This window comes from Psittacula echo (assembly GCF_963264785.1).
Source record: "Psittacula echo genome assembly, chromosome: 4".
NCBI lineage: Eukaryota > Metazoa > Chordata > Aves > Psittaciformes > Psittacidae > Psittacula > Psittacula echo.
The window spans coordinates 46,119,492-46,130,661 of NC_137738.1; the positions used below are offsets into that span (position 1 = coordinate 46,119,492).

General features: G+C 44.2%; 1 protein-coding gene across 2 annotated transcripts; it reads right to left on the reverse strand.

The window, feature by feature from the left end:
- Positions 1-5,625: 5,625 nt before the first annotated feature.
- ABRACL (ABRA C-terminal like) lies at positions 5,626-10,084 on the reverse strand. Of its 2 annotated transcripts, none has more exons than XM_080616637.1 (3): positions 10,055-10,084; positions 7,625-7,691; positions 5,626-6,048 (listed from the first exon to the last, which is right to left on the reverse strand). In XM_080616637.1, the coding sequence occupies exons 2-3, from the start codon at positions 7,683-7,685 to the stop codon at positions 5,864-5,866; spliced, it is 246 nt and encodes an 81-aa protein (XP_080472763.1). In that variant the 5' UTR covers positions 7,686-7,691; positions 10,055-10,084; the 3' UTR covers positions 5,626-5,863. The 2 variants fall into 2 exon arrangements, with proteins under 2 accessions (XP_080472763.1, XP_080472764.1); XM_080616638.1 differs by lacking the exon at positions 10,055-10,084 and adding an exon at positions 9,576-9,894.
- Between the last annotated feature and the right edge of the window lie 1,086 nt (positions 10,085-11,170).

Here is an 11,170-nt window from a genome sequence, read left to right on the forward strand (position 1 = left end):
AGACAGAACAAAGCCCCTTGACTAATAAAGACCTGGCAATAATATGTCTTCTACCACCAAAGCTTCATAAAAGACCTAATTCTGCAAGATACAAACTCTCAATTAATGTTTGTGATCTTCTATTTAGCAGACATAGCAAAGACCAGAAAATGCAGCTCACTATATTCTCATTCAAACATAATTGTCATTTACTTAGTATTTCCCCACTGGGAAAAAACAGTCATGTTTTGACTACCTGTTGTACTACTATGTATGCATAATATGCATATGCAAATAGACGGTACATACTATTGTGTGTTCTGGTGAACAGCTTTAAGCATGGCAAGGTGGCTGTAAAAAGTGTCACTCAGCTTACAGTGGTTGTGCAGGAATAAGCTCCAAAAAGGAGCAAGGTCATGGACGTCATGCTGCCGTATTTGTGAAAATGCTCAGGTCTGACACTAAGCATTTCTCTGAAATGAGGTTTGATCTAGATCTGATCTGACAAGACTCAGGAGTGTGTTTGTAGATTGCACTACTCCCTCCCCAGGTTACCAGCCTGGCATTCACCCTCCCCAGGTCGCTCAGGTGCTCTGGCAGAGATAAGCATAATCTGCGATGACATCTAGGCTACACTGCAAGATAATGCTTCTAGTGTGCCATTCAAAATACCTGCCATGAGACTAGCTTCAGCTACTTAAACATGCATCTACAGTGCATTTGAGGCTAAAGCTGTACTCAGAGTGGCAGAACTAAACCGAACTGCCACCCTCAGGAAAACAATTTCACACTAAGCAGTTTATGTAACTAGTTCTTAAATACACTGGCTTTCTAGAAACACTGTCAAACACTTAACCTTAGCTAACCCATTCAGATTTGGTTGTTGTTGGGTTTTTTTTAAGAGTACCTGGAAATATTGACCATAGGGATTCCTTGAAATCATTGCACTGGAGGAACATTTCAACCTGTTATTGATTTTCTTTGAGAATGCAATTTCAGATCAAAACAATGAAGAACTCTTGCCTTGAAAATCAGACCTTAAGAGATCTAAGTTGGTATGGGTGCTGCACCTTTGAGCAAAGGCAGACTGCTGGTTTTAGTGTCACCTGTAACATGAACAGTCTTGACTTGGAATCTGCCTGCATATATTGGAGAGCACTAAGCAGTTCTTTTGTCCTTGTCTTTTTCTCTTGTACGTAATAAACGCACCAAAGGGACTATTTGGGTCTTTTCCAAACTGTTGGGACAGTTTCCAGAGTAAAAACTGACTGGTCTGTAGGAAAGCAGGAAAAGAAAGCAAGCATTTTGGCACATACCATCACCTTTCGGGTTGCAAAACAAAGCATGTCATACTGACTTTTGTTCTGAAAGGTATTCAGGCTTAAAAATATGTCACTGGGTCACCAAACTCATATTCTTCAACCCAGCCTGTTCCAAATAGCAGTCAGAGCACTGAAACAGTGCTCTGTATATATATATATACATGTATGTATATATACTGTTATATATATATACTGCTATACAAATATATATATAAGCATATATATATTTGTATAGCAGTTCATTTTCCTTCAAATTGCTTTGTTTATATTTAGTTCTACCCTTCACAAATTGCTTTCTTAGATATCAGAAAAAAAGATTCTGTTACAGACCAAATGTTTGCTTGAGGTGGAGGTGATACAAAGGTATCGTTAATGGTCAGTGTTTTGATATGGAACCATAAGGCCAGTCCTGTGACACTCATCGGTTCATGCTGCGTAATCTTAGCAAAGGCTCTGCAACTGTTTAAACACACTTAATACTCACTTTGTGCTTCTGAGAATCTCAGCCTATTTCTAAAACATCCAACTATCTTTAAATAAAACTGCTAAGTATCAGTGGAAATATAATCAGTTTTCAGCATGTAAGAACTTCCTGCTCCTCTTAGATTCGTTCTTTCCTTCAAGTGTTTTTTTTGCGACAAAGAAGCTAAGTAAAGACAACCAATTTTACACAGATATGAATGGCAAAAGTGACATATACCGTCATTAAGAGAAGCCCCTTGAAGTGCAAGGAATGCCTCCAGCAAAGCTTTGAAGGGAAGAGGAGAAACAAGCAAAACACAACATGTGCGTTCAAAATTCAGTCCAACATGAGAGGCACATAAAAGATACAGCATATACTTCAACCCTTCCTTTGCTCAAGTTCACAGAGCAAACCTATGCTCACAAGACAAATGGCTGCAAAGTTTAAGATGTTAATACCCCTCACTGGAAGTTACACAAACCTGCACCTCAGGACCTTCACAGCTTAGTAAAAATCACTTTGAAAAGCACCTTCATCTCCAGTCACTGGATTTTGCATGGAAATAGCTGAGGTGAGGTGAGTGCATACATTCCACTCCACTGGTTACTCTAACAGTCCTTGCTGAAGACATACAATGGTAACATCTTAAATTGCACCAGATAGGTTTGCTTGGAGCTCATTTAACCTCCCTTTGAGGTTCCACGATGCTCTCAGATATTATGTAGATGGAGACTGAATTAGCTAAGCTACTTTTTCACTAATTTCCCAGCATTATCACAGGCAGGTAACAATCCTACTGACAACCCTTTTAAGCTTTTGTCAAAGATCTCTGTATCATCCTACTTCCCAGGAGTCAGGAAATTGACTTGCTGTTTTGGAACTACTGGTGCTCCTGGCTAACCTACAAACTTCCTCCAGACTCATGGCTGGCAAGGTCATGAACCCATTACAGGGGCTGCTGATTGTTCTACTGCTTAGAGGTAATGCCTTCCCCATAGTTAGTTTTTCTATTATTGTGCCAAGCACTCCAGGAACTACATCTTCTCTCCAGGCCATTTGCTGTAGTCATTATTTCCTTAGCAGAGGTGTGGTCCCATGCATGTGAAGTAATGCTAGTACAGTATTTGACTTCCTTTGAAAAAAAAAAAAATAATTAGAAACAAAGTCAACGGTGCTTGTATGTAACCTGAAGTGAAGAAGCCTACACAGTTCTGGAGCCAGTAGATGCATAAAGCATTGCACTGAGAGCCAGGATGTACATCCTTGTTCGTGTTGTTCCTCTTCTGCTTTCAGAAACAGAGGGAAAACGGATTTCAGCTCCCCCAGGCAGTACAGTCACATTCTCCTCTCATTGTTACAGATTTTAGTGCCAAGTTTCTCTGTCTCTTTTTACGTGATGTTCCCAGAAACCCTGAACACATTTATTAGCATTATTAAGAGGATAAATCCAAAATGAGAGAGACATAAAGATCTCTTCGTAGTCATGTCTTGGCTCCAACTCAGCGCTGAGCCTGAAATTTACTGGTTTGTTGTTTGTTTTTTTTTTTGGGGGGAGGGGGGTTCACTACGTTTTTGAGACCAAGTCCCCTTCAGAGCTTAAAGAGCTATTGTGAACATGCACAGACAACTATATCCTGGCTTGGGCATGCTGGTGCCCTCCCATACCAAACCCAGCATCTTAGACAATCACAAAGCACTCCACATCTGTCAGCATACTCAGGCTATCCTGTGAAGCCAGCCAATGACTCAGGCTTTCAACAAAATAGAGGCAGAGGAAAAAACAACTGTGGCTATCTGGCAATGCAGAGCTGTCTGATCTTACCTCTAATGCAGAGGGCATGGTCTTGGTCCCCTTTCTTTCCACCTGTGGAGAGCAGGGGTACAAGCACTTGTCAGCTCAGGTCTGGAAGCAAAATAGGTGCACTGGAGAAACAGGGCACTGAAGCCAGTAAGCTGTGCTGAGCTCCTGCTCTGCTTCTCTGCTCCAGCTGGCTTGGACCCAAGACAGCTCAAGTTTCTCTGTGTATCACTTCCCTGCTCTCCAGATTCTGGGGCCAGCACAGGCAGAGGCAGCCCAGATCTGTTTGCACACAGGATTTAAGTTGTTTTCCTGTTGTGTGAAACAGGGCAAACAAAGATGAAAGGGGCAGCAGCTGGAATTACACAGCTTTGTGGAGATTCCATAACCATGCGTGCATTTCCTGTATCTGGAAATAAGGAGGCACTTTTCAAGCATTCAGCACTTGTAAAAGGCTGCTAAGTAAAGGGAAATTCACCCATCCTGCAACTATAAGAGCTGCAGCTGCAAAGTGGAAGCACAGACCAGCAAGCAGTTTGCTTACTTTTGGTAAGTTTGCTGGTTTCCTCATGCAGCAACCCTTACTCCATACTGGAGGGAGCATTTTTATATGCTAAGAAGAATTAGCAGTAAGCTAGAAAACAATCAAAAGAGCTTTTCTTTCCTCCCCTCCCACTTTCTGCTTTGAGTGATTTAGAGAAAGTATGACTCCTGTGAATAAAATAATCAAAACCTGAGCCTGCTGTACCATCTTCTGGTTAACGCTGCATGAAAGCATCCAGTGAGTTCCTCACAGGCTCCCTTCAAAAGTCTACACGACAGAAAAACAAATGCATATTATGCTGCCAGAGATGAATGAAGTACAGCTACCATTCATGGCTTTTTGTGCACAATCTGGTCACTCCAAAAGATGGTCATTCTTCAAGTGAATTGCACTGCAATTGTTATTTCTATCCCACTGTTATACTTTCTGTATAGTTACTTCACTATGTTCCTTACAAGAATTCATGGAATTATAGAATCATAGAATAGTTAAGGTTGGAAAGGACCTTAAGATCATCTAGTTCCAACTCCCCTGACATGGGCAGGGACACCTCACGCTAAACCATGCCACCCAAGGCTCTGCCCAACCCGGCCTTGAACACCACCAAGGATGGAGCATTCACAATTTCCTTGGGCAACCCATTCCAGTGCCTCACCACCCTAACAGTGAAGAATTTCTTCCTTATATCCAATCTAAACTTCCCTTGTGTAAGTTTTAAAACATTACCCCTTGTCCTATCGCTACAGTCCCTAACGAGGAGTCCCTCCCCAGCATCCTTATAGGCCCCCTTCAGATACTGGAAGGCTGCTCTGAGGTCTCCACGCAGCCTTCTCTTCTCCAGGCTGAACAGCCCCAACTTTCTCAGCCTGTCTTCATATGGGAGGTGCTCCAGTCCCCTGATCATCCTCGTGGCCCTCCTCTGGACTTGTTCCAACAGTTCCATGTCCTTTTTATGTTGAGGACACCAGAACTGTACACAATACTCCAAGTGAGGTCTCACAAGAGCAGAGTAGAGGGGCAGGATCACCTCCTTCGACCTGCTGCTCACGCTCCTTTTGATGCAGCCCAGGATACGGTTGGCTTTCTGAGCTGCGAGCGCACACTGAAGCCGCCTCATGCTCATTTTCTCATCGACCAACACCCCCAAGTCCTTCTCCGCAGGGCTGCTCTGAATCTCTTCTCTGCCCAACCTGTAGCTGTGCCTGGGATTGCTCTAACCCAGGTGTAGGACCTTGCACTTGGCATGGTTAAACTTCATAAGGTTGGCATCAGCCCACCTCACAAGCATGTCGAGGTCCCTCTGGATGGCATCCCTTCCCTCCAGTGTATCAACCGAACCACACAATTCAGTTTGCTTTCATTCCAGATTGCAAATAAGAGAAACAACAGCAATAAGAATTACATAAATTTAAGTATGTGCTTTTATTTTACATTTTCATGGCACGCTTTGATTTGTAAACATTAAATGACTGGTCCTCTTCTTCATATGTTGAAAAATAACCATCAGACATTTGAGAGCTTTACCTGAGATTTGGAAAAAAAAAAAGGAGACATATGCCATCTTTTACCTTATTCACATACAGTACAATTTTAGGAAGAATTACAAAAGGGAATATTTTCCAAAATAGGACAGTTTCCTTTTGACTATAAAGATGTAGAAAATGCATCAAAACACCTTAGAATGATCAGCCTTATTCAAAGGACATTGCAAGTCATCATCTCAAACAACTCCATTAATGCATAGCTGAAACACTGCATCAGTCCTGCAGCAGCATGATATCAACATCATCATGAACACCTTGTAGAAGTAGCTCCCCTTGATAAGTGATAATCTTCCGTCGTTTTGCAGCCTTAAGAGTTCCCACTAGGGCTTCAAAGAGGTTGGCACACTTTTCATCAGCAAAAAGCACACCAAATTTCACGCTGACTTGTCCATCAGCATCTAAATCAAAGATACAACATGAAAACACATGCAGATTTTCTTTCAGTTAGGAGATTACTGGAGAAACAAAGTGACATGCCGTCAGAACATTGAAAGTAAACCCCATGGTGTTTCCCAAGGTACTGAGGAACATACTATGAATGCTGATGATAAAAAGTAGGCAGAACTCCTGCCTGGTATGACTTTCCCTTTTTTCCAGAGACTCATATCAAGGACCATATATCTGCTACGTTTATTTTCAATGATGACTTTCTGAAACCTATTACCAGCACAGGTTATGCCTCCTCAAAGCATAAGGAGGAAATAAATTTTAAATAATAAAAATGGGGGGTTTTCCCCATTTTTTTTTTTCACTTTTTAATATTTAAGGTTCAGACTGAAAAAGCTGCAATGTGAATTTATTTCTCATGCAAAGCAAGAATTTTGAAATATATGTTAAGGTTGGCTATGTTATTTCTAAGAGGCAGATGCAGTCACACAAAATGCAAGACATACATAGAATCATAGAATAGTTAGGGTTGGAAAGGACCTTAAGATCATCTAGTTCCAATCCCCTTGCCACGGGCAGGGACACCTCCCACTAAACCATGTCACTAAACCATACATACTTGCTTAGGTTTTGAAAAACAAATAGAACCAAAGGCAATTTTATCAGAACTGAAATATACAAGCAGGTAAAACACCCTTTCTGGAGAGGGACTTTTTACAAGGGCATGTAGTGACAGGACAAAGGGGAATGGCTTTAAAGCTGACAGAAGGGAGACTTAGAGTAGGCGTTAGGAAAAAAATTCTTCACTATGAGGGTGGTGAGGCACTGGCACAGGTTGCCCAGAGAAGCTGTGGCTGCCCCATCCCTGGCAGTGTTCAAGGCCAGGCTGGATGTGGCTTTGAGCAACCTGGTTGAGTGGAAGGTGTCCTTGCTCATGGCAGGCGGTTGGAACTACATAATCTTTAAGGTCCCTTCCAATACAAACCATTTTATGCCTCTATGATCCACAAACTGCACAAATATTTCTATAGAAAGAAGAGTTTTAACACTGAAAACCAATCCTAAGAGAAAAAGCTACCTCCTAAGCAAATTTAAGGAAGGCACTACGCCTGTAACTCCTAGATCAGTTCTAGGCATACAGATCAATTCCAAACACCATGATGAATAGAATTGAAGTGTATGAATTCTGAAGTACAGAAGTTACTGGAAGGAGATGGAAGGAAAAGGACATGCAAGGAAAAAGTGTAGCTTTCTTCTTTGATGGCTGTTGCAAGTGTTGGAAACCTAAATGAAAGGGTCACTTTGCAGTTTTATTTTTGTGGGAGCTGGATTTCAGGCCAACATTCTTTGTGCTGCAGAGGCTTAAACATTTAACTTCATAACAGAACCACATTACAGGATGGGACACATGGAACACCATAGAGTCCAACGTTAAGTGTATATGCATGTTTTCAGGTTATCTGAGTCTGCTTAATTAGATTTGTCAAGTTCACACCTTGATATAACATGACTACATCTGTTTGACATGTATGTATAACATGTATAACTACATCTGTCTGTACGGCCAAGAGAAATTACAATACTTACTTCTGGTTCCCAACCGCCGAATCTCCTCAACTAAGAGGCTAACTTCATGTTCCACGTTCATTGTGGTCTAAAAAGCAAAATAAATTTTGATAAAGTTATTAGGAGACCTATAAATCTTTTGTGCTGTCCTGGTCTATTCTCAATTCATCAGGAATGTCACAGCACTTTGTAAATCCCAGTAGCCTGGAGACAGATGGCTCCAGCATAACTGAGATTTCAGCCTTGAATGGATAGAGTGCCTCCACACCTCCATATTGGAGGGGAAGTGACCAGAAACTATGACCTCAGTACATTCTGAACACAAATGTAAGGAGCTAATCTCAAAAACGAGAAATGTGGAAAGGCGGGGGGGGGTGTCAGGGGCAGGAAGTTGTTTTAAAGCAAGAGCGTAGGCTGCCACAGAATCAGAGAATCCTGTTAACGTCACAGGTCTTCAGAGGCCTTGCAACTTTGCATCAGTGCCCTCAATAAAAATGGAACATCTTCTATTTTAACACCTAGCTGGGATATGCGGTAGATTTGGTTTTTTAAACCATGCTACAGCTTTCCAGTTATCCTGGCAAGACATTTCCGACATCCATTTGGTAACAGCAGGTAGATGCACGCAGTGCCTGAAAGGACAGCAGCTACCACATACCTGCTACCAAGAGCAGAACTGAACCAGAGACAAACTGGCCAACATTTATTTCCATTCATAGCGATCCCAAGGAACTACTACACTGCCAAACATCCTGTGCACCCCCTTGCTGTGAAACACAGCTATTTTCATCAACCTGCACCAATGCCTCACAACAGTTTGCCTACACGAAACTTGGTAGATGGCAACAGTACAGTCACACAAAACACTATTTGGCTACAAAGCACCCAGAGTTGTTAACTGCAGGCACCTGAAAGGTGTTTTGGGATTTACGCTGTGCAAAGCCGAATAAACACAATGAAACTGTTACATGTAGGCAAAATCTGGTGTCAAGATAAGCACAAGGAACTGGGCCCCCCAAAGTAAAGCATTAAATGCAGCTTCCACAGGTGCTAAGGATGCTGTCAGGAACAAAGGTCGTAGGGATGGTGCAGTGACTGCCTGATAGGGCTCACTGAGCACCGAGACCCTCGCTGTGGTGCAAGAAACCAGGATTTCTGCACAGATCTGGTAAAGAAGCAGAGATAAAAAATTGACATCTGGATGCAACACAAACTCTTCCCCTCGTTTCTTTTTTAATTGAGTTAAAACTAAGTGACATAGTTCCACCTCCTGACCCCTGACCTATCCAAAAGGTAAAAAACTTTTGTAACAGAGTCTGACTTTCAGATCTCAAATTCACTAGCAAAAATATGTCTTTTTAACATGCAACACTGAGCAAGCTTAGTATCAACATGGGTTTGTAGGCAAAGCCCCATTCAAACTGCAGTTTCATCCTTCACGCACAGTAACAACACTGAGTTGGGTATCAACAGACTAGCAGGAAACACTGCAACAGGATGCACTGCCGTGGTACTCTGCAAGGCTGCCTTGGGAGGTCACAGCAGCAGAGCTTCTCAGTTTCAATTGCCTTGCATGAATTCTATAAAGTTCTAGGTTTTGTTTAAGTGACCACTAAACATGCCATTCCAAGTTACTGCGGAAAATACAACCCATCTACCAGAAAGCTTACACTATCGTTATTAATTTGTCAAACTGCCAATTCTAATATTGGTCATTACAATAGCATAATTAGCTCCTCATTAAAAATGTTCTTTTAATTCTAAAGGCTTTTTTTCTTTAACTTTCTAAATTCACATCTATTTAAAATTATTTCACCTCATCTGCATACACTGCCAAGTTAGACGGCAATATTTACAATTAATAAAATAATTCTACATTATTATGCAAGACTTTTGAGAACAGAGAACCGCAGCTGTGTAAAGAATAAACAAGAAGGAATTCTAGGTATTTTAAGAACACTGAAATACTTACTTTATACCGTCATATACTGGACGCACCAACTATCAAGTGCGCACGCCAACTACTAAACTCTAATATTTCTGATGCCACTACGCTGCTGGAAGCCAGCGTGGTTTTTCAGTACACCCAAACTTCTCGTTACCCGCCGGCAATTCACCTCACGGTGATTTAGCACCAGCACACCTCCGCAGCGCCGCACCGAGCTCTCCCGCTGCAGAGCCTGCCCATACCGCAGAAGATGGCTCCTCGGCCGGACGGACCGCGCTTGGAGGCAGAGCGCGGGCCCCTTCCACCGAGGCACCCCCAACCCCCCGGGCTCTGGGGGGGCACGGGAAGGCCAGGGCTCCCACCGCGAAACGGGTCCGCCCTGGACGAGCTACCGCACCCGCTCCCGCCTGCCGCCGCGCGGGCAGCGCCTTTCCCCCGGGGCGGAGGGAAGGACGGCTCCCTGCAGTACTGCCGGCCCGCTCCCGCTCCCCGCCGCCACTCACCCGCTGTTGTCGCCGCTGTTGCCGGGAGGGGCCGCCGCCAGGCAGCGCGGCGGGGAGGGCGGCGGAAGGCGGAGGCAGGGCGAAGGGGCGGGCGGCGGTTACTCGGACTCCGGTGGGGCCTTGCCCCGCCCGGCCGCCACAGGGGCCAGGCCGCCTCCCGGTGCGGCTCCCTCGATCGGTTTGGGTTGTGCTGTTGCTGGCTGCAGGAGGAGTCGTCCCGCCGGGACCGTTCTGCCTGCGGCATGGAGGGCTTCTGGGCGGCAATGTGCGCCGGGCGCCCCAGTTCTGGCGCCAGGCCCGGCTCCCCCTCGGCCCCTGCGTTCCCACTTGAAGGACTGTGTCGTTCTCTGCCGTAAGGACTTCACTGTTTGCCACATCAGCGACTTCAAACTTTGTCACATCTGCAGATTTCATCAGCACACCGCGTTCTTTTCATGGTAGAGGATTAGTGAGTTTGTTAGGTAAAATGCCTTCCAAGGTCCTTCAGATACTCTCTAAGTTAGCTCTCAACATAATATGCTGCGTTGGTTCAGTCACCTTATGTTACTGTACCATGCCTCATACACGCCATCTCCACTGGCTTCCCCAGGTGACACCATGGCATATTCTCTTCTTAGAATCATAGAATCACAGAACAGTTTGGGTTGGAAAGGACCTTAAGATCATCCAGTTCCAACCCCCCCGCCACAGGCAGGGACACCTCACCTTAGATCAGGTTGCTCAAAGCGCCATCCAACCTGGCCTTGAACGCTGCCGGGGGTGGGGCAGCCACAACTTCCTTGGACAGCCTGTTCCAGTGCCTCACCACCCTAACAGTAAAGAACTTCCTTGTAAGTAGCCTAAACTTCCCCTGTTTAAGTTTGAACCCATTGCCCCTTGTCCTATCAAGCTCCTTGTCCTATCACTGCAGTCCCTGTCCAGCATCCTGGTAGGCTCACTTCAGATACTGGAAGGCTGGCCACCGTTGTTTTCTCCTAGGAAAGCAGTACTCTTTCCAGAGAGAGTGGAAGGAGCTAGTTTAACATCATGTACCTTTGGCGAAGTCACATTGCAGTGTATCTAATTTCTCATTCAGTGCCACATCCTTGCACTCTACATTGTGGAGAGAATGCAATT